General features: G+C 33.9%; 1 protein-coding gene across 2 annotated transcripts in view; it reads right to left on the bottom strand.

The window, feature by feature from the left end:
- Window positions 1-25,117, bottom strand: part of SEMA3A (semaphorin 3A) — a gene marked incomplete at its 3' end in the record, with an annotated part of 509,152 nt that overhangs the window by 140,988 nt on the left and 343,047 nt on the right. For both annotated transcript variants that reach the window (XM_079710965.1, XM_079710966.1), the window contains 3 exons: window positions 22,273-22,430; window positions 17,794-17,856; window positions 3,738-3,857 (listed from right to left, as the gene is read on the bottom strand). In XM_079710965.1, coding sequence (XP_079567091.1) covers window positions 3,738-3,857; window positions 17,794-17,856; window positions 22,273-22,430 — 341 coding nt within the window. The remainder of the gene's footprint in view (window positions 1-3,737; window positions 3,858-17,793; window positions 17,857-22,272; window positions 22,431-25,117) is intronic.

Here is a 25,117-nt window from a genome sequence, read left to right on the forward strand (position 1 = left end):
ATTGACTGACACATCTTATAGAACTGGAGTTAATTAATAGGTCTACCAATTCCCAATTGTACTACAGGAAACACAAACACAAAATCTGCTTAATACAGCAATAAATGACATACCGTGTGTGGTCATAAGGCATTCACTATACAGCAAGAGTAGTTTTGGAATACAGTATTCAGGAGTTTAAATATTGCTATTAAAATGCTAGAAGAGGAAAACTGGGTCTATTTTCATAATTAGAAGGCTAAACAAGGTTTGTTTGTTTTTTTTTTTGCAAACTGTTCATCATTATTTAAAAGGAATTGCTAATTTCCTCGTATAAGATCTGAAGCTATTAAATGATGAAGGGAGTCTTGCTTTGTTTCAAAAGTGATGTCGTTACTTCTGTGGCATCCAGCCATCTAGAATGGTAAGTCCATAATTTCTAACAATGGATTTCAACAATCTTGGGGACTCAATGTTAAGACAAAGAGTTATTTTAAAGGAAGAGCACTGCAAAGAAAAACCTGGATGTTAAAATGTCCATGAAGTCATGATAAAAGCAAAAAGCAAAATGTCTTTTTTGTATGATAAAATTATTTGTAATATGTAAAGGCTGGACAGAAGTTTAAAAAGTAAACTATTTCATTATTTTATGTAGAATGGGGCAGGAACAGCAAAGTATACATGCTATTTTTCAACCAGAATATAGGAGAAATATTTGTCTTGGTTCTCTCTGAAAATCCATCCTTGTAAATAAAAGTTACTAAATTCAAACTTCATGAGACCTTATGAACTCTTATCCAACAATCCTGGCCTCAGTACTGATTGTTATTTTATTTCTTATTCTTCCAATCTTTCCATTACCAACATTATTTTCCTAACGGCATGAAGCACATATTGTCTCTTTTTTCTCAACTTCAAAAACAGCATAACTGTTTAAATCCGAGTGTAGTATTTTTAGTACCAATATAGATCAATTTAAAGCAGATTCTCTCTTAGGGCAGCTTAAGCATTGAAAATTAAATTTTATGTTGTCTAGACAAGTCATCGTGATAATATCTTTTCCAGAATTTCCTAGACTGACTGTCTAGACTGCTCCAAATTCCCCCAGGTAATTGCATAATCATTTTCCCTCTGACCCCCTAAACAGTCTGGAACAGTATCTCCCCATGTATAGTTGCCATGCAAATCAAGATCACTGAGCTTCTGAAGGAGGACTTCTCTCAAAGGTTCTGAGTTTTAGGATTTCAGGAAAATACTTGCACGTCAATATCCCACCTTAAGGAGATTGGATAGGAAGCTTTATTTATTTATTTCAGTGGAGGAAATGGCCTCCTTCATTTTCCCGGGTAAATGGTCTGGCTCCAGAAGCTGTATCTCTGCATCCCCCCACCCATCCATAAAGCAGCAATAAAGTAGTTGATGAGATGAGAAGGAAGGAGCTTTGCTAAAGAGCAACTTCAAGAAGAAAAAAAACAAAACAAAACTACATTTTGGGGAAAATGGTAAAAATACAGGAATAATATATGATATTTTAATTTAAATGGCCACCAAGATCATCTAAGCTTCAAATTTAAAAATGGAGGAAATTAAGCTAAGTACAGAATGACCTGGCAGCAATGAGAGCCCAGTGCAGTAACATACAACCTCTGATGAATGAGGTACATTTAACAGCAAGGTGATAATTATCACCATAAAACCTGAAACCCCTTTCAGCCTGAGATACATATTTCTATTTTAAAAATGATAATCTACATTTTTTTTCAGTATCTACTACCTATTAGACAACGTTAAACTCTTACAACAACTGTATGAGGTAGAGACCATTCTCATTACCACTTTCTAGAGTAGAAACAAAGACACAAAGAAAGTTAGTAGCTTGCTTCTTATCAAGCATCCAGTACTGAACTGAGGTTGGACCAAAGCCCTGCAGTGTGAGGCCAGGTGACCTGCCTTTAACAATGATGGGATTAGAACTCCCTGAGTTTCTACAGCAAAAAATGTCAGTGGGTCACGCCCCGCTGGGAGGGTTGGAAGGCAGTTGGAGGTAATAAGTCAATTTCTCATTTGAAACATATGGACACTGAGAATCACAGAGGTTTGTTTTGTTTTTACATATTATGAGACAGAGTCTCAGAGAGGTTAAGTAATTTTTCCAGTGTTCCACAGCTAGTAAGTTGTCGAACATGATCAGAAGCCAGATCTGTCCCTAAAGCCCATCTCTTTTCCACCAACCTGTGCTTGGAGCTCAGCTGTCCGGACCCCACTGTCTTATACAGCATGATGCCTGGCAGATGTAAAAAGTGCAATACGACATGGGGAAAGTTCTCCAGAGCTGTCTCCAGTAAACAGAGAAGTGAGACCCAATTTTAGGGTGCCTGACTATAGGAAATAGCTGAGAAGGAAAGAAAGAGGGAAAGATTTATCCAGAAGTTACTGAAAAGTTAAGTATGCAAAGTCTCCAGGACCGTGTGCAGGAAATTATTCCTAATTTCATCAATATGAAACAAGTAGTTTAAGTGGAACTGCCCTTCCTTAAAGTTAATTTTTACTTAAAACTCTTGGGTATGTCAGCAAGAACAGTATGCATACTTGTAAAGGAAGGAAGAAGGATGCAGTGGGAGAAGAGGCTGATGAGGACAAATGTCTATGCCGGTGAGACCTTGGTAAAGGGTTTTTATCTTCCCAGGATCACCAGGAAAGTCATAATAATTGTGTTCAGTCTAGAAACCACATAGCCTCGAAGGTGTCTTCTTATACAAAGAAGGCACAACACAAACTGTTTTGATTTCTAGGTCTTTGGGTTGAAAGAACATATTTGTAACACTTTTGTACCCATTAAGAAAATATAGAGAAAGGCTGTAGAGTTTAAGTTATAAAGAAGTGGCTAACATGTAAATTATATTTTATCTTTAGGATTCCAGAAATACTGTGGGAACAAATTCTTTATCTGTTGAGTATTTCTAAATTCCAGTTTGAAAGAAAATTCTGTCACAAATGATTTTCTCACCACATGAACACTTTTGTTCTTCTTAGGATTTTGTGCCAAAAATTATAAAAGGGCTTATAATTTAAGGCTATTGATAAATCCAATTCATGGAACTGCTTTCCTACTAGTAACGTTTCCTTTAAATACATCCCTAATTGCAAGTTGTACTTAAATTTACCTAACTTTAATTTCCTCACTAAATTTTCTCACTAAAACATCTTGTAGGAGTAATAGACAAATAAACATTTTTTTCTCTTTTTTATACTGACAAAATAAGAGCCCAAAATATAAAAGCAAAGCCTAGCTAAGCAAGAACATAAATGTGAGTAATTCAGGTCACACATGAGATCAGATCATTGTGCACATGTATGGCATCCTTTCTTAATCCCTGGGCAGAAGAAAACAACTGCGGTGGCAGACACTTCTGGCTAAGGATGGAAATGGAGGGGAAAGCTGGCAATATACAAATGAAGGAGAAAACAGTACACATTCAGCCTGCTGACATCTGCTGCACATGCAAAATGGATTGGACTCTGTAATCTGGAGCGAAAGCAAATGCTTTCTTCCGTCCTTCCTCCTGTTCCACAGTTATTGTTAACTGATGGTCTCATTCTTTTTGCATTCACAGATTAAAATTAATAACGGCATCTGAATTCAAAGTAGGTCCCAATGAATAGCAACTAGAAGCTAAATGAACTGAAGAAATTAGTAATGAAGCATTTGAATAGGAAGGGGTCATGGACAAACACCGTTTTTTAAAAGCCAGCTTTACCTCAGGATGATGTCCAATTTCAACGTAGGTGCAAACCGGATGAAAAGCCCCCGTTCCACAGGCGTACAAGTGAGTCTGATTATAAGCCTTAAGCACCTTGATGAAATTAGCACATTCTTTCTGTAAAACAAAAGGAAAACCAGTGAGTTCTAGTGGTCAGCATGGCTGAAGTATCCTCTAGGGTGCTAGGCATGTTTGAACAGATTTCTTCTGTGTCCTTTCACATAATTTTTAGGGCTTATTATTCTATTGTTTGCTCACATTATTATATGAAATACAGAAGGTGTTTGCTTGCATTATTACATGAAATATAGAAGTTCTTATTTTTGGGGGGGCAAAATACAATATTCTCTTTAATGTTTTTATTAAAACTATAATTTATTTATACAAAAGTGGAATAAAGTTATAGATAACCAATTATCATATGTGACTTTTCTAGAAATGAGGGAAACAGCAAATTATATGGCTAATTAATGAATTATTTAAATCATAACAATGGTGAAAATTTCAAAAGTCAGCTCTGAGTTTAATTTTGGAAAAGTAAATCAAAAATAAAAGGTAATACAACCTTCTATTAAATATGAATTTGAAACATCATTAGTAACTCATAATGATGGGTAACTGACTTTGAACTTCAGCAGTGCTTCTTACTAGTGAGCTTTATAGACCCTAAGAAGACAAAACCTCCTTCTCTTGAAAAAGTCGTTTAACCCCCAAAGACAATTTGGGTATAAGATGAGATAGAGAAGGTGTTAGAGTCTGGGATGTCTATAGGCTGAAGGGTCTTTATTAGAGTGGCTATAATTAATAAATATTTTCATGCAGTTCACGTACATCCTAAACCCATACGTGGATCCCCTGCCCAATGAGTCATGGATTCCCCCAGGTAAAAAACAGTTACTTATAAGAGGGAATTATAGTGATATCTTATTATTATTTATAGAAGTTTAGACATTCCTGCCATTTTATTACCCAAATAAAATGTCACCTAAGAGATAAATGGACAGAGCTCTTTATATTTTTTCTATATACTCTATTATATCTATAGATCCTGTGAAAGAAAATGTAGTTCTACAAACAAATAGGAATCTTAGCCTTTTGTTCCTGTTAAGGAAAGATTTAGGGGAAAAAATCAGACAGTCAAAATATAAACTAGATAATTTTATTGCCAAAGAAATCCAGAGCAGAAAAGACATAATTTTTGCCAACTGTTTTTAAATAGGTGAGTCCATATCAATACTGTAAAAATAAAACAATGAAAAGAGAAATTCAAACTATCAAAATATTTTCAAATAAAATGTTATGGTCTATTAACCATACAGAACATCTTAAAAATTAAATAGAAATTTTAAGTGGAAAATATGAGTTTGTCATGGAATATACAATACATATTTTTTAATATCCAATTGAGTATTCATATGGTAAATAATAATTACATTGAAAATTATTGTTATTGATCATAGACTTTCTTATACACATAGTTTTGTGTTTTTGCCTATTAAACATTTATAAATAAGAGCCAAATATGTAACTAAAAATGCAGATGAAGATCAAAAGCAGACTATACTGCAAGTAATGCTGGCAAACATAATGGTGGATTGGGTTTGTCCTTGCGCCTCTAAGTGTGTAACACTGCCAAAGTCACTCTCTACATGCGACTCTTCAAGTAAAAGCTCAGAATACATTTAGACTTATGTCGTCCGTTGGTGTTTATAACTGAGGTGTTACAATTATTTAAGTACATTTCCACATGATACTTGTATTCTGTGATTGTAGCTGATGATTTTGTTATTAACTTTATTGCCTCCATAAAGTAAAGAGCAGACCAAATCTGAGAAGAGTAATTGTTATGTAAATTCAAATACTTGCTTTCCATCATCACTGATTTTTCTAGGATGACATCTGAGGATGACCTACAAACATATCATCCCAAAGGTGAATTACATCTTTTTAAGGAAAAATATGAAACTTGCCAGTTACGACTCCTCATGCTTTCTTATCATATGCTGAGTAGTTTAGGGGAGTAACTAAAATACATATCTAATTTCTCCCACTGTTTTGCTACTTAGATCCTGAATCCTTCTTTTGTCTGGCAAGGTATTATAACATAGAAAATGAAACACTGAAATCAACTGATTTTGCAAGTTTCTATGAAGAAAAATTTCCTAGCTTAAAGAGTACATGCATCTTATCCATGTACCACTTTCAACACGCTACACCTTAGACATAACCTTAGATAAGCTCAGATATAACCTAACTTCCAAGACTTTTAGTCACAAACTCCCCATTCTGTAGCAGTTTCTCCTCCTTCCCCAAGAGGATAGGGCATGGATTCTTGGGCAGAGGAAAGAGGCTGTGGACAGGGAAACATCTGATAAACTCATTTACAAGTAAGACATTCATGAGTCTTACCCAAAGGACTTACCTTGTACTCTTAAGAAAATGCAGTCCTTTGGAAGTAAGTCATTTTCAGGAAAATGTTTTATGGCACCTCTTTCTTTGAAACGTGTAGGTGGTCACATACTCTGCTCTTACGTAAAGACAGCTATCCATGACTATGGACTCAATATTATAGCATTCAAGATTATAAACAACCAGTTCCAGCACCATATGTTGAAATTAAGAAACTGGATGTGCACACACATATTGGTAAGCAAACGGATATTCTAATAAAGAGTAGTGGCACACTCAGATGGATGTATCATTCATTTTAGAAAAGAACAGGGTTTTAGTTTGCCCACAGTCATACCTATAAAGATATGCAGGCAATTTAAAATACAAACCCAATTTCTCTAATCTCATTACTAACACCTAAGGGCATCCTAGAAATTTGAGAATAGATCCTAGTTCTCTGCAATAAAGGAAAAAAAAGGAAGGAAATATTTCATGAGCAAAGATACTTGTGCATACAAATGAAGGCTATGTCACTTCTGCAACTGTTATGAATTCTAAGATTATAGAATCTGTGGGTTCTTATCTCATAGATTGGGTAACTGATTAGCAATAATTATTGACTGAAAAATTCTCAGGATTCTTGAGAACTAGGGGATTGAGCCACACTGAATATCCTAATTTTATTTTGTTCTCTATTAACTGTCAAAGAAGCACCACTCTAATATGACAACTATTCCTCTACAGAGCTGCTGGAAAAAATCACAGGACTATAGTTGTGAAACCTGGAAAAGGGTTCTACTGAGAATGTTGATAAGGATTCTATCTGTCCTACAAAGCAGCCAGACCCAGCCTACTGGCCTGAGGCCTGGAATGATTTTCCCAGTGAACTTTCCCAGGTGGCAGCAGGTTGTACTGTCTCTGTGCCTCAGGGCTAGCTCAACATTATTTTGAAGTGAAGATTGATGCAAATAGAATGGAGAGAAATTTCTGGGGTTTAGAGAGTATGTTAAGACACTTGAACTGAAACAAAGAAATTGAATGAAATACTTTCAAAATTGGTTTAAAATAGCTGCAAGGAAACTCATCAATAACAATTTAGGAAGAAACAGTGAATTAAAAGAACTGCACAGAGAAGAACCCAAAACTTGAAAGAGACATTGTGAGTAATAACTGTTCTTTAAATAGAAAACCTACATAAAAGAGTATCAACCCCTGTCATTCATTTGCCTTCATTCTCCAGCTTGTTGCTGCCAAGGTTTTTGAGTGTTCCAAAACGGGATATTCATTTTATTTGGAAGCAGCCTGGACATTCCTCTAAAAAAAAAAGGAAGCATGGCAGAAAAAGGAAACACACTTCACACATTTCTGCTCTAGGGAGACAGAAGAAGAGTGTTTCTGACCTTTGCTTGAACCATGATGATTCTTAAAACTCAGAATGTAATGTACTTTTTGGCATTCAACTACTGCACTGCTTTGCTCGGCACTGGTGGATTTACAACGTAATAAAGAGAATGTAATCAGTTGAAAATGAATTCATTTTTCAAACCTGGATCCTTTTTGGAATTTAAGTTGATACACACAGACAAGTTTAGCCACGAGTTGGCTTCCCGAGAGTCAGGCAACCACAGTGACCTCTTATTTTACTGAAATGTACTCCAGAACAACAGCATTATAAATTGTTAACTTAGCCTAGTAGTAAAAGTAAAGGCAGTTATAAACCAGCAAACCTAAGGCCACACGTGACGAGCGATGATTCATCATCCTTAGTGACAAACCATTTACACTTATTTTTTAAGAGTTTCTAGCGCCTTCAGGTCAAATGTAGAGAGGAATTACACACAGAGATATTAGCCTGGAAAAATAACTTAGAAAGAAAATGTCTACCCCCAGAAAAGGATATAGAAGCCAAATGCACAGTGATTCAAAAACAAACATTACAAATATGCAGCACTGATTAGACTGTGTTACAAAGACTTTTCCCGGACAGTTACAAAAATAAAGTCCATCCATCTGTCAAAACAACTGCTCCATGTATGAAAATTAAAACAGAATAGAGGTGTTTTTAACTAACTTCTGATAATTACACTTTCTATAAAAGAATGTAATTTACCTCCAATTCCAATTACCTCCTTGCATGTTCTTAAATTATGGATGGAGCAGTGAAATTTTACTCTAAATAAAAGAAGAGAAAAGAGGAGAGAAGGCTGTGAAGATGAACAATCTATATTTAACTATATTCAGTTCATGATTAAATCAAACAACTTGTTCTAGTTCAAATATAAATCAGCTCAACATTAATGGATATAGTACAACATTGCCTCAGGTCAGTGAACATTCATTTAAAAAGGAAAAAAGTCTCTATCCCATCAGCAATTTATGTTGAAATATTTTAATGTATAATGTAGCAGCTGGGAAAGCAAAGGAAGCCTTTTCCTATCATGGTGGGTGGATGCATTTCTGCATGAAAATCCATTAATAAGCTTAATTCCTGAAGTTAATCTGTTGACTTTCTTTTTCTCTGGTCAATTTATTTGGCAAGCTGGCTGAATAGGAGAATCTTCGTGCCAAAGCAGTAATCCTTGAGATTGTTCCCATCAATCACTTCATCCCTCTCTGTATTTAAGCTGTTCCATGCTTACCTAGCAATAATGTTTTGTCTTTTTTTCTTTTAACACTGTGCTATTACAGCTGTGATCAGATCATCCATAATCATGTCTTCCTAATACCTCAGCATTCACTAAAGGATGTCAGAAATCTCTTCTTCAAAGAGGCATGTCTAATAGAACTAAGACTTAACTGTGTCCTATTCATAGTCTTAGCCATCTAATGTTGAATTTGTGACTTGGAACTTTTTAATATCCACCTGATGAAATAGTGAGTAGCCTGTTCTGTCCATCTGGGGAGACATTTTCCCCTTCCTTTTTAAGAAGAATGATGGTATAATCAAACCAATGAACCTTTCCACTTCAATGTTTTGTTTTGTTTTGATTTCAGAGAATTTTTTTAAACATACTGATTCAACTAGGACAACTAAGATGGCATTACTTCATGGCTAGTTATTTAAGTATCTGAGTCTATTCATATTACTTGAAGTATATCATCTTCAAATCCATGACAATTAGAAAATAAATTCTAACTTGGTTTCAACGATGTGATAGACTAAATGAAGACTCCTGCCCAAGGATACCAAAACATTTTACTTAAATGCTCATTTCAATTAAGCATCCCATTTGACTGGTTTTTCACCTCTGGATTGACTATCTGTTTTGAAGTTCTAGAAATACTGATTAAGATTCTATAAACATTTTTCTTTCAAATTACTTGAAACCTTCAAACATGGTCAAAATTATATGCCTAAGCACTACAGACCATGGTATTAGCAAAAGTTAGCCAATGTGATTCTCTTCTACTATTTAAAGGAGCTTTGAGCAATTTCACTTTGAAATGTCATATGGACCAGAGAAGTTGATAATGTCTACTTTTGGCTTATATTTTATTTTACATTGTGCTATCGATCTAATTAATTATTACATTTGTACCACTCACTGGAGTTATTTGACTGTGGGTGGTCCATACAATATGTACTTAGCATAACCTTTCTTCATCTCATATTCAAATGAATGCAAACAATTGTAAAATACTACGCGAAACCAACCTGAATATTTTTTCCTGCCAGATCAGAACTATTATGTAGTCAAAAACCTTACTCTGATTTCAATAATGACATTCTGTGGTTTCCAATATTATGCAAGGTTGTTGAATACTTAGTGCTCATGCCTTAAAGCAACTAAGTCAATGGTTTACACCAAGTAGGTAGATTTACAATCTAAAGAGATTTATTGTGGACAGAATTAGCTGGCATATTAATTCTCACATATATGCATTTATCATGAATGAATTTAATACTCAAATAAGGGAGATGAATTGCATCTTTAATCACATATGAGATGTAGCTCTAAGGAAGGAGAAAAAAAATGAAATCCAGATTTTAGAGGAATGTTTTTTTTTCTTTTGCGGTACGTGGGCCTCTCACTGTTGTGCCCTCTCCCGTTGCAGAGCACAGGCTCAGCGGCCATGGCTCACGGGCCCAGCTGCTCCGGGGCACGAATCGGTGTCCCCTACATCGGCAGGCGGACTCTCAACCACTGCGCCACCAGGGAAGCCCTAGAGAAATGCTTTCTTAAAATTCATATATACCTCTTTTCTACCCTCTGCCTTGTTAATATCAAAAGTAAAAAAATTTTGGTTGAAATCCTTAATGTCCAAAGTACTAAATGTTATTATATAATTAATTAATAATATAAAATGTTCTCTTAGCATATATTCTAATAAATGGAGGCTCTTTAACCATTTACAATAATCCATTTACACATATACTCCATATTTATAATATATGTGGATTACACACACATTTATATGTATATATATTATGTATACACATATATTAATTTTAGAAATAATTTCTGAATACAGTTAAAAGTTTAAACTTTAGAATTTAAAAATTAGTTTATATTCATTAATATTTAATGAAAATGTTACTTATTCTTAGGTATGTATTTACATTTGAAAAGGTATTCTTGAAGAATTTAAGAAAAACATAGAATAAAAGTAATAAAATCAAAATGATAAAACAGAAATACCATGAAGGTAGTTACCTATACTAATCTGATGCTTTAAAAATCAGTCAGACAGGGGTTAGAATTATTAAAGCATCATTTTCCATTTGCTATGTGACTACAAGAAAGTTATTTAGGACTTCTGAGCCTCAGTTTCTTCAACTAAAATTGGTATTAATGACATATCCGTGTAAAGTACATAGTATGATGCCTAGCACTTATTAACGGAAGAATAACATCTTATTCTTTAAATAATCAATCATTTATTGGTTAGAATATTTTCACGTCCACTTAACTCTCACACCATTCCACACACTGTGCCATGACTTGGGCAAGAAGTCTATTATGAATTGTTCATTTCTTCTTAAGTACAGTTAAAAGAGGTTAAGCCCATAATTGGTGGTAATGAGAGGTGGATTTAATAAAACTGGTTTTGAATATTAATCTGTGCTCATTCCTGTTACAAAGGCGAGTTATATTTTGTTCATTAGAATTTTCAAAAACTTCCAGTCCTCCAACAGTAAGGACTATAAATTATAAACTTATAATCACTCTTTTTATCAAAGTGGTAGATGGTATGAATCATTGTCACAGTCAAACAGCAAGTACAGCAACTGTTTCTCAATAGCTGTGGCAGAATTGTGGTGTATCACTTAGGTAAGCTGGAACTACATCCTTTGAAAGTAAATGTGTATCTTATAACCAAAAAGGAGTTACATAAATGAGTTAATAAAAGAAATGATTTAGAATAATACCTAGTATACATAGTAAGCTTCAATAGATGTTAGCTATCATTATTACTAGTATTCTTTGAATATTGAATTTAAACTGTTATCAGTTTGCCTGTTATTTACCTCCAAACTGAAATAAACATACACACATGAATGCACATGAAAATTTGAGTGCTCATTTCTGTGACATTTAATAAGAAGTCTTTCACTTGCTCTCATCAGGAATCAGTTGTCTATATACCTAAAGTATCATCAAATTTCATCATGGAATCATACTTAAAAATGAATAAAGTGACCACAGTCTTTCATTTGTGAGGTCATCTAGGGTGCCCACAAAAACTTATAATCAATATTTTCAGGAGCAGTAAAGGGTCTATGATTCTGCTCTACTTGTAAGATAACCAGCTACCCTGACACAGTTTTGCAGATGCTGGCAGAAGATATACAGCTCCTGAATCAGAGATAAATGACTTTATTATTTACAGAAATATCAGTAGTCAAAGTATCAGCATTTCTCATGCCAGTTACCCAAGCACCAATTCCCACTGGGCAGTGAGAAGAGGGCCCTGGGTTGAGGGAACCTGAACAGTTTATATACTAGGCATAAGCATCCTGGCCATTACATTTTGAGGAAGATGTTATGTTCATTGTACTTGCAGGTGAGCATAACTGACCTTTGCTCTGCGGGAGACACTGTCTCTACTTCTCAAGGTTATTTTGAAAGTATCCTTTTGCTTAAGAGTGCCTCTGTTCATCAGATGTGCAGAAGTGTGAGGGATCCATGAAAAATTATCTCCCAACAATTAAACATCAGGGTTTTGAGATTTAATGAAACCTTATGAATTTTATAGAATCAGAAGGTAATTCTAATTATCCATTTAGAGTTTTAACATGCCTTGAAGTCCCTAAAATAAAATTTAAAAAATTAAGTTGATGTCAACTTTGACCTTTGAAAAAGTAAATGAAATTCAAGGACTAACATGCATTTTAGACTGTACTGTAACTTCAGATGAATGTGTAGCTTCAAATTCTCAGTTGCATTCACTTGGCAAAAATTAGTGTTGTTGAGGTCCTGCAATTTGAGTCATGATAAATTTGACAGGCATGTAATAATATATATGTTAAAAATGAATAACAACTAAGGACAAAAATATAAAAATAAATCTCTCAAGAACTGCAAAAATGTCCCAAAATTCAGGTGCAAGATATTGCACTTTGAAATGTATCCAACATGAGCAATTTTATGAGAATCTGGTTCTTTTTGTTCATCTCAGATGGTTGAAATTTTGATTTCCAACGATGTTCAAAATATTTCTAATAGTCATACGGTTGCCATTTGGTTTTACTGAAACTTAGTACAAAGAGAGATGGTTTAGTAGGATAAACAAAGAAGATTCAGAGAGCTATTGATTCGAAACAGATTCTTTTACCAGCTTAGCATGTATTCAGTTTTCATTTGCAAAACAGGGTCAAGGAAGTTAATCCCTCAATAGAAATGTTATTGTGAATACAAAGTGGATTTTAAGCACCAGAAAAATATCAAAAATAAAAGTAAATGCGGCTAATAGCAGTCAGAATAGAGATATCTGGATTGCATTTATGTCCTTATTGAGGGTATCTGTACAATAATATATATCATGTAATTTTTTTTCAAATTACAACTCTCAAGTAACAACAATGGAAAAGTTCATGAGCATTTCACTCCTCTAATATAAAAATATCATAACAATGTAAATGTTTAGAACTTACAACACCAAGAAAAGAAGGCAATGGTAGTATATATATCCTGCATATTCACTTCTGGAAAAAAATACGTTTAGAGTAATCTTATTGTCAGAAATGCCATTATTAGCAGCCTAAGGCACATTTGTATTCTCTCTCTCTTTTTCTCTCCATCTATGTATATATGAAGAAAGAGAGAGACTATACATGTCTTAGGCTGTAGATTCCCTCTTACCACAAAGTCCTTTTATTGTGGACTAGTTGCTCAAATCCCAGCAGCTGATTTAATATATATGTATGATGCAAAATTGAGCTGTGAGAAATGATGGTTTGTATCTTCCCAGCTGCCTGCGAGAATGGGGAATACTTTCTGTATAATGCTACACTTAGTGACACAGGAACTATGTAGGTTCCATCAAGTGGCATATCCTGACTTGCCGGGTGGCTGTACCATGTTGACCATCTTAACCGGACTTAAAAATGACCTACTCTCAAGATACATAAAAACAACAAGTGTCTTTGTCCTGCTTTTCCTATTGTATTCTTGCATCTGAATCTAATACCAAGAAGACAGCACTTCCTCCCAGATGGTTTGTTTAAAGGAGATTTACTTGCAGAGGACATTTAGAGAAAACACTAAAACCAGTAGGAAAAGGGTAAACTTGGGTTCTAGAAACCACGGAGAGCACTCAAGCAGGTTGTTAGTTTACTTTTCTATAAATGTTCAGGTCAGTTCTTATTTTGGCTACAATTCTATGTTGAAGTCCTGATGGCTGCAAAAAACACTCAAGGCCTCATTCATGTGGTTTTGAGCATCACAAGAGGTCTTTGAAAGGAATTATTGTCCATCGGTCACAGCTGAATATTATTTACTCAAGAGACAGTGCAGAATTTCCTTCAAACTGTCCATGTATCACTTCACAAATATGGTGTCGAATGAAAATTTAAAAAAAACCCCAAAAAACCTCTTTACCCTTAATCTTTCTTTTTAAGTGGTTATTTAAGAAGTTTTTGGTAAAAATACTAATTCTATTTTTTATATTTATCAAGGAAGAAATGTTACAATCCCAATAAATCAACTATTTGCTATTTTCTAAAATCATATATTAAGAAAGAAAAAAAATGCATCTGTATGTTAAAGTCCAAGCATAACCAATAAATGCCATGTATCCTATTTAAATTAGTTATGTAAATTGAGATACATAAGTGAGGTCTCCTGAAAAGTAAAATAAATTTTAATAAAATTTGTGCATTTCAAATGCACAAAATGTATTTTGCATAACAGTCAATGAAAAGCAATATTAAAGGAATGAGATGGGTTACCAGAAAAATAGTACAAAATATATTTTATTATTTAAATATACTTTAGTATTTGGTGTTTAGTGTTAAGAGCTAAAGGAAAAATACATTTTTCTTTGAACTAAAATATATGGAAATTGTTGTGTTTTCCCTTCATTAAATAAGTGTTAACAAAGAAAAATAAAAATTCACAATGACTGAATTGATTTAATGTAGAATGTAGAGGAGTAACAAAAGCATGAGCATTTTATCAGGTTACATTAACTAGCTGGCTTAAGATCTGTATGACTAATATTGCCATACTGTTAAACTTTGAAAAATTTACATCTTTCAGTGCACACATAATTATCTATCTCTGACATAATATATAAGATGTAATTTATAAGTTTTCAGAATCCTTATTAAAAGGTGTTATGAAATAATGAGGTGCCATTAATACCCTGTATCAGACTTAGCAAACACCGTATGTTTTAGCTCCTTTTAATTTAGTTCTATCAAACCCATAAGCATTTTCAGTACGCCTGAAAAATATAATAAAGTTGCTTTTCTTAGAGAGGAAACCTCTGAGGTCATGATTAAGGTTATTCACAGGGCACTGTGGGGATCTTGACTTTATTGCAGCTGCTGAAATAACTGTGTTTGGGCTATCACCAGAATCCCTCAGTGTTCAGTACTGATAGCGGAGCAGGAGTGGGAGAGGAGGGAAGGGGAGGGAAGGGAAGGGAAGGGAAGGGGAGGGGAGGGGAGGGGAGGAGAGGGGAAGGGAGGGGAGGGGAGGGAGAGGAAGAGGGAGAGGAGCAGGGGAGGCAAGGCGAGAGGCATAGAAGATAAGGGAAATGTACTGAGGTGAATTTTGGAAACCACAAACACAAAAGAATATCTGCTATGTTAGCAACTGAAATATGCTCAGTACTTGGCTCAGTGCTTTTTACAAAATCCAGATAAGTTGTCAGGTAAGTATGGTTATTATCTTCAGTGTTCAGATGGAACTGAATTCAGAACAGTTCCACACTACAGTGGCCATGTTCATTAGAGAGGACCAAACAAATTTCATTAATGATGTTTTCACTTAGAAACTGTCTAAGCAGCTCTGTTACAGATACTAATAGTTCATTTTGTATCATGCATTACAGTCTATGTAATAATTTCATTTGTGATTGAGTCTTACAAGAATGTCACGAGCTGGTTATTATTACATCCACACGCTTAAAAAGATCAGAATAGGTAAGGTATTTATTTATTTGAATCTCTACTGCTTATTATCTGTGTGTTAATAGCTAAGTTCAAATCCATACATGCCACACAACACCAAAAACTTCAGCAGAGGCACAAAAATTTTGATCTTGACTTCTAGCATAGTACTCAAAATGTTCCAAAGCTTTTGAATGAAACAATTCTGAATGAATATGCTGAATTATTATATTTCTTAAGAAAACGGTGGTAATGATACCCACTTGACAAAATTATTGTTAAAACTACATATATAAAATACTATTTAAATTATCAAAGTACTTGGCACAGGATAGAATTCTCAGTAATTCTAAGTTTCCATGTCTTCACCTGTTATACTTTAACAGAAAGAGAAAAAAAAACAATCTGTTTTTAAAAGTCACAGCTGTATACAGGTAAAACCTCCATTTCTCTCCATCCTTAGTTATTATCACACTGAAGTCTTCCAACGTAATTTGTTAATGGTAAATATAGCATTTTGATGTTAATAAATTTTTGTGTATTCAGTCATATTTTTTGCCTACATTTATGCAATATTACCTACTTCTAAATAATGTTCACAAAATCTATTGAACTTCTTTCTCACAACTGCAAAATATGTAATGTCCCATTTAATGGATAAGATACTAAAACCCCCCAAAAGTTAAGGTACTTACTCAAGTACAATTAATGAGTCAGTGGGGAATCAACATAAAATTCTTGACTTCTTTGGACTCCTACTTCATTTTTCTTTCTATTTACTCCTTTTCAATCATCCCAACCTATGTGTTAACTTGGGTAGTATAAAATTTGATAGAACAGAATTTTTTGTCCACTTTCACATAATCAGAAAAATGTTTACTGTACTATGGTTTAATATGACTTGTAATCACTATATTTAAATTGAAATTTTTAAGGATGAATTTCCCATGTTTGCTGATATGTATTAATCATGGATGGGAGATACCTGTGCTTTGTGCTCCTTTATCTGCCTTCACCTGTAGCCAACTCTGCTACCAGATTGAGACATTCTTTTCCATGAACTCCGATTTCACTTCTAAATCCTTCTAAACCTATACATCATCTTAGGCAGCTGCCACCAATCAATCAGATTGTCCCTTGAAAATATCTATATGTCTATATACATACATACAAGTTGATTTATGTCTTTATGCACATAGAATAAATTTCTTCTAAATGCTAATAATATAGAGACAAAACTTTTAAACTTATTTCCTTGTGTTTTGGATCCAAAAATATCTGATAAGACATAAAATAGTACAAATTATATTTAAAATCCTGAATTCATGTTAACTTATTGATTTAAATGATTATAACTGCCTTTCATGATCTGTGCAGATCCTTGGCTATACTTCAAACCAGCGGCCCACCTAATTTTACTGACAAAGTTTACCTCAGGAAAAATGGCCTCTACCTACTAACAGTGGTAAAACCAGTGTAGGGACTGCTTGCCATTCACTCATCTTTTGTCCGCAGTACCCAGGACAATGTTTGTTGCATAGTCATTTCTCAATCCATATTTATTTAAGGAATGAGTGCATGAAGTGTGAGAAAGAAGGAGGGAAGGGAAGAGAGAAGTTCTAAGGGAGGAAGGAGAAAAAAGAAGAAATGTAAGAAGGAAAGAAGGGGAAAGGAAAAGAAAGAAAACGCATAAAATGAAATGGAAAGGAGGGGAATTTAATCATGATGACTCAGAAGAAGAAAAATTTCAATTCATTCAAAAGGAATTCAAGAGGAATTAACATGAAAACAAATCTGCACAAATAAGTTGACTTATTGAGTATTAAGTACATACGCTAAAAATGTTAATTACCTTTTGTGTATATAAATCATCAAAAGGAACACATTTTTGCTTTATTCAGGTGTATTGTCATTTTCTACCCACTTGCTTTACATAAGATTTTCAATGCTTTACATAAAAATGTCAATATTCAAAATCAAATATCATTAATTTGTTTCTAAGTCCAGAAGCAAAGAATGGTGTTTAATATAACACTGAGCAAAAATGATGATAGAGAAATTCCTTATGCAATTACTAAAATAACTTAGTAGATTGATACTTACCAGGATATCTTTTCCAGCCCACTTGCATTCATCCCTTCTGGTGTAAGACACTGGCCACACAATCTAAGGGCAGAGAAGAAACATTATTTTCTGCCAATTAAGCTTTCTAAGAGATCCAACCTTATAGTCTGTTAGAACAAGTGGAGCAACTGAGATAAAGAAAGTTCCATAAAGCATTATGTGGCAGGAACCTCTTAGCTTAGACTTTGCAGTGGCATCAGTTAATTGGCATGAACTTAACATCTTTCACTCTCTGTCTACCCATTAGGCTTTGCTGTATAAATGAAAGTTGAGCAACACAGAAATTTATGTAGTCAGTAGATGTAAGCAGTGTGCAATGTAAAGAATTGTAAGGCATGTTGGGAAAGGGAGATCATCCTGAGACAACGTGAGAATCTAGTGAAGAGAGAGAGAAATAAGCACAGAATGTGGCTTGCAGTCTTCTAAATGAATTGGTCTTTATCATAAAATAGTGATTTGGAAATTTTGACATCAGGTGCTCTGGATCCATTTCTGTCATTCAAGTCTCAGCATGACATGCTAGAATGAGCAACTGACAGGGTTAGAAAAACCCATTTTAGAAAGGAATTTTTGGGGGGACACGGAAAATAGGTAAGAGTAGCACTACATAATTTCAGGAGATAAAGGAGGAAATGAGGAAGCAAATAGATAGCTCTAAAAAAAAAAAATCACCTTCCCCACTGTGGGCAAAACTCAGACTAACTGTGTAATAACTGTATTTTCATCCCTGATATTTGGTCTTCATCTTTCCAGAGGTTCCTGTATTGTCTGAATACAGTGACAGTGGTAGATAAATCAGGTGACAGTGGTAGATAAATCAAGGCATGACTCATGGCTTAGAGGATTGTAGATGCATTTCCCTCAATAATATTAATACAAATACCCTCATCTAAATTTTAATATAAAATTTTCCAGTCCCCTGAGCAATTCCCATGACTCCTATCTGTACTGGAGTAGAGCACTTTTAATTTTTTTTATTCCTCTTTCTTTTCTGGTAACATTAGTTAATTTCAGGGAAAAAAAAAGTCATATGTAAAAGAAAAATCCAGAGATGATGGCAGTTAATCATCCATGTCTGCTAGAAAGCTTTTAGTCTCGAAATGACTGATTATCATTCATTTGGGAACCTCTAGATAATTCAGTATAAATGGTCATAAACTTGGGCAAAGGCTGTGATAGTCAATCTAGGGAATTAAAAAGCAAAATATAACACATTTATAAACAAGAATTTAGGACATATTGAAATAACCTATGATGACATGGCAAATGCATTTCAGGTCCATATCACAATAAAAAGCCCTAAAAATTTTTGGACATACATTTATTTTTACCATTTGAAGCTCTTAATTTATGTATTCTTTTCCTTTTCATGTACTTTTCTTTTCATGTGTGTCTATGTATGTAAAGTAAAACATACACAGGAGGAGGATCAAATATAAATTTTCTCTCGGACACAAAAATAATATATAGAAGAGCTAAGATTTATTGACTGTATATTCAGCTTTCCAGCTAGATTGTGCAAAACTCACAGATTATTAAAACAGATAACTTTTTAAATTGAAAAGGGCAGGTTGTTTTCTCATAGTCTCCTAGCTCTTGATTATCAGCATTGACACAACATGGGCCTCATTTTGTGATTTCTCTCTTATAACAAATATTAATAAAAAGTAATTTTGCTAACATTCATGCTAAATTCTCTCATATTTAGAGGGGTGTATACTCCCAACTTGTTACAGATCAGGGTAAAAAAATATTAGCTTAAAAATCTGGCATGAGTAAAATAAATTCTGGTGTAGAAAGTGCTCTTTTGGAAAGCAATTTAATGAGAATAACTATAAGTCAATGGAACAAATATATAAATTGTCCTTCCAATAGCATCTATTTCCATGAAGAATAATTCCTACCTTTTGGTTAGATTTGTTAACCTGTTGATATTTTTTCTTCTTGCTCAAAAACTTCTTAGTTAACAGTGCCTAAATTTCTTACCCTCATATTCAGAGTACTTCATGATCTATTTTAGACTTTCCCTTCTTTATGCTTCTATACATCTACCCATGGTAGCTCTTCTTACTCATTATCGAATAAGCATTTATGCCTTAAGGAGACTGAGCCCTTTACCAAGGCCAAGAATCTTTTCATGGTCCTTCCAAGCCTGAGGCTGTTTTTGTCTCTAACAGGGATTGGCCTAGTATTTACCTTTATGCTCATACATCTTTAGTATTATCTTGTAAGTTCCTCAAGAATTATTGATGACATACCCTAATGCCCCCTATAGAGTTTATCACAGTAGTAGATGCTTAGGAAAAAGTTGTTGAATAACATTACATATAGGTTAAAAATAGACAATACAGACAAACAGATATAATCCTTAAGTAAACTGTATTTACCCTTATAAAGAGTGTGATATAATTAAAATTAAATAATATGTTGAAACAAATGCTTTAGAATTAGAAATATGTCTTCCATTATTAGAATAATGATTTGAATCAAGAGCCTATAAGAAGAACACTGTGACACTGGGCAAGTCACCTTTTATTTAACCCATTATTTCAGTATATGTTTATTACAAGTGATGCATCCTGGGCATACAAACGTCTCTAGGATTTTTCTTACCTATAAAATAGTAGGTTGTTTATATGACAATTTAGTTCTTTTCAATCTTAGAGCCAACTGAATATATAAACCAAATTAAGAATATTTATTCAGAAAAAATGTTGAATACATTAAACATATATCCTGAGGTGAGATGTGCTCAAATATTTTCTATTTATAGATACACAGATATATACAACAAATACATAGATATAATAAGTATATACATATATTCATATATATGGATTTCATAAAATGATGAAATGTCTATAAACACTGAAAATTTGAACTGATATAACCTCCTATTATTAAAATATGTAGTTTTCCTAATCATCTTAGATTTTTCATTCATTTTATAAAGGATGATTGTCTTTCACTAAAACAACAAAAACTTGCTTATTTTTTGACCTTGACAAAAGATGCTAAGATAAATATTTTTATCATTTCAGAAAAAACAATGGATAATCAGTTTTCTTAGATAATAGATAACCTTAGGGATATTGTTAATCTGATGAGGCTTCAAAATCTAATATATTGAAAAATCAAAAAAAGAAATATCCAAGGTGATTTTTAAATGTTATATCTTAATTCCAAAATATATCATTAAGGGCATTGCCATTTTATTTGACTATATGTTATGAATCAAATCTCTTAATATATAGTCAGAATTTTAATGTTTGGGTAATAGAAGAAAAGTAAAAGTCTTAGATTTAGTGGTATACTCTATTAGAGGTATGAATCAGCCCTGAAATTAAATCTTCACTTTATCCCAAAACAAAATTCTCCAACCAGAAAAAAAGCTTTTTACAATTCTGCTACTTTTTAAAAGTAACTGTCCAATATGTTACAGTTTATAAGAAATTGAGGCACATGACTTTAAAACCCTGAGTGTTAAGAAGCAGCAAAATATATATATATATATATATATATATATATATACACACACACACTGAAGTGTATGCACCCTAAAAAGCATGTTACATTATCACTCTTGGGAAAGCTGTTGCATAAAGATCTTTGTTCCTCAGAGAATTGACAGGAAATACCGACTGAAAAAAAAATGTTTGACTTAGAATACAGCATATAGACTCAGTAGCACAATTTCCACTAATCTGTCAACCCATGTTTATTTTCCAAACTGTATAGCTTATTAATCAAATAATCCAGAAACACAATAAAGTATATTAAAAATACTGATAGAAGGCTAGTGTCTAAATGTCCATATTTGCAAAAACCTGACACTGAAAACTGATCTTTGTGATCAGGGTTTGGCCAACTTTTTTGTTTAAAAGGCCAGATAGTAAATATTTTAGGCTTTGTGATCCAGATGATTTCTATCACAACTACTCAGCTCTGCCATTGTAGAATGAAAGCAGATATAGACAATATGTAAATGAATGAGAGTGCCTGTGTTCTAATAAACTTTCCAAACTCAGGGGACATTCAGATGAGGCATGTGTATGATGACTGATGAACTCTGCATGTGCTGGCAATACAGAGAGATATGTAAATTATATATAAATATATATACCTAGTACATGAAGTCAATTATGATATATTTCTATAATGCTTTAGGTATTTAATTTTATGCAGGAAAAATGACACAACTGTGGAAGAATAAGCTAAAGTTAGTATTTCTTATAATGATCACTGAAAATACTACAGTTTCCGCCCTGATAGTTTTGACGGTTTACTGCATCCATTGATTTGTGATAGTCAGATCAGTGCACTATTTTTATTTGTGTCTGAAAAGATAAAATATTTAAACAATTTTTTTCAGTTGTCACACTGTTAAATAGCTAGAAAATTCTATATAACTTGAATTGTTTCAAAAGAATTATAGTACATATATTAGAATAAAGATACCTTTTGAAAATCCTTGATATTAACCAGGTTGAATGAAAATATGTGATCCTTTGCTCCAACATACAGCCTACTCCGTTCCTCATCCAAAAGGAAGGTATGATAACTGGAGCTGTTGGCCAAGCCATTGAAAGTGATCACATTGTTGGATTCCAACATTTCTGCAAGGTAACAAAGCAAGACATTGGGTTAATGTGAGGTCGTATATGAGCACAGACTATTGGTACATGGTAATGTGGCTACTGCCTGCTGTAGTTACCAATCAGTGGTTATTGTTTGTGGTACTAAAAAATATACAGGACTTCTTTACATTTCATTGAAGTGGGAGTTATACTCCCATTAGTTTGCTGATTTCATATTCAAGACCACACACTCCTACAGAAGAAAGGAGAAAATACCTTGTCCAAACAATTGGGCTGGTACAATCTCTGCATGTAGTAATAGATTACAATGGTCACTTTGTACACAAAATGTACACAAAATGTCTTTAACTTTACTAAGATTTGTTCAAGTGGTTTCATTTGCTCCAAGTCATTGCTAGAAGGATAAACATAGGGGCCAACAGAGCAGAGTGTGGGGAAAACATTGTTTAACCTCCTAGGTTGTTTGAGGCCTCTTTTTATTTACGTCTTTTTGAGCATTAAATCATTAACTTCACCATCTAAATCCTTTGCAATATTTTGTAACTGACATATGTAATAGATAAACTGAGTTAGGCTTTTATGAAAACACTGAATTAAATAAATTTTACTATATGACCCCAATTTTTCAGTTTGTTATTGATTTCCAATTTGCTTTTGCTGTGAACAGGCAAATACTGAACTTTTTTAGACCTACACCTTAAGTGAGAAAAACATCTTCAGATAGAAATAACAGTAAGTCCACCTTTGCACTAGAGAGGTAAGTGCTGATCATCACCAGAGAGGTTTTCTTTATCTGCTTCAATTGAAGTTAGGTTTAGATATATATATACACACATACCACCACAACCCATCTCTCATGGGAAAGAAATGTTGAGGAGTCTCCAGAAATGTGTCCTGAATCAATGATTCAGATTTTTACCATGCACACATAGAACCTTTTCATCAGCCTCCATAAAATGTAGAATGTGCCTTCCAAGGAGAGGAAGCCAAAATAAAGACCCTTCCGCTTCAATGTCCCAGCCCCATCCCAGGACATTAGTCATTTGAAAGTTGCCTGCTTTATTTCTCTTATTGCCTTTTCCATCTTATCAAAAATATTATTTTAATAGAGAATAAAGTTCAAACTCCTTAACTTAGCCTTCAAGGTCAGATCAATACCATTTGCGTTTAGACCCCACCTCAGTACTCTTTCTCGTGTCCACAACCCTCCAGGAAAAACGTGCTCTGTGGGCATCCGCTTATTAGCCTTTCCTGCCATTGTTCCGGACACCTACAACTGTATGCCACCTAGAGAAAATAGTATCACTCTTCCAAGCTAGTTCAAATGCGATCCCTAAGAATTCTCATAGAATTAATTTCTTGTAATATTTTGCTTGAATTACTCATAATCTGCATCACACTGTCAATTATTACAATCACTCCTATAAATGACTTACCTGCCAGAATTAACATTCCCTCACGTAAGGAGATATATAGTTAATAGCTCATCATCCACAACTCACATGGTTTCTTTTCCCTGTTAGCAGGCCATAAATATTAAACTGAATGCTTGCCTATCTATCTACCTACCTACCTACCCATCTTACACACAAAATTACAAGAATTAATTGTTAATAAATTGTTAAAAGATGCTTTTCTAATTTCTTCATGAGAAACAGTACAATACTGGGCTTATCTTATTCTCTACCTCTGACCAAAAAAAAAAAAAAAAAAGAAAGGAAGGAAGGAAGAATAGAAGGAAGGAGGGAAGGAAGAAATAGATCAAGGGAGTTTCATTCATGCAAGTCACAGAAATAAATGAGAGCTGTTAGTCTCCAGAGAGAAAGAACAGAGAATCCACCACATGATATCTGAATGTAAATGCCATTCCTCTCACGAAATGATTGTAAAGGATCAATGCTACAGAGAGTCAACGTAAGACTGATATTTCAGGCACCCTGAGCTGTGTGAGGATGGAAAGGGCTATTACCAGACAGGGGCTGTATCACTGGATATATTCATGCATTCACTGAATGGTTGTATAAAGAGATCTGTTTAACAAATAGACTAGATTAACCTTCACTCTTCTTTCCAATTCTAAACGCTATAACTCTACCCTAATACCAGAGAGACTAAACTATAGGTAGCTAGGCAAACTAAAAAAATTTAAAAAGCCAGCTGAGTCTAAACCAAGAAAATTACATAGAGATATTAATAATTGGGAGGGTCATTTAAGAGACACAAGGATTGATTTTAATTTGAAATGCACAGAAACCATGTAAGAGAGGTCTAAGCATAATGTGGAAGAAGTTATAGGAAGACAACTACTACAGCCATAGAACATGGAGTCCAGTTATAGGTGAAAACACAAGCACCACCTCAGTACGTACAAGGTATGTAAACTAGCATGAGTTCCTTACACTACCTGGGCCTCGAGTTCTGGAAGATGGGGTTAATAATAAATCTCCCAAGAGTTATTATGAAGGTGAAATTAGGTAATTCATTAAAAATTACTGCAATAGTTTGCATAGTAAACACTCAGTTAAAGATTACTTGTTTGTATAAGTAGAGGTTAAATATTAGTATGTTTGATCTTCTTGCCTACAAGTAGGAAATTAGGGTCCAGATGGAGCTGAATGAAAAAAGTACTTTTCTACTATCTTACCAAGTGTGCTAACTTGTTAACATCAGTAATTTTGTATGGTGAAGGGATAAATAAGAAGAGC

The sequence above is a fragment of the Hyperoodon ampullatus genome (assembly GCF_949752795.1).
Source record: "Hyperoodon ampullatus genome assembly, chromosome: 9".
In the NCBI taxonomy this organism is placed as follows: Eukaryota; Metazoa; Chordata; class Mammalia; order Artiodactyla; family Ziphiidae; genus Hyperoodon; species Hyperoodon ampullatus.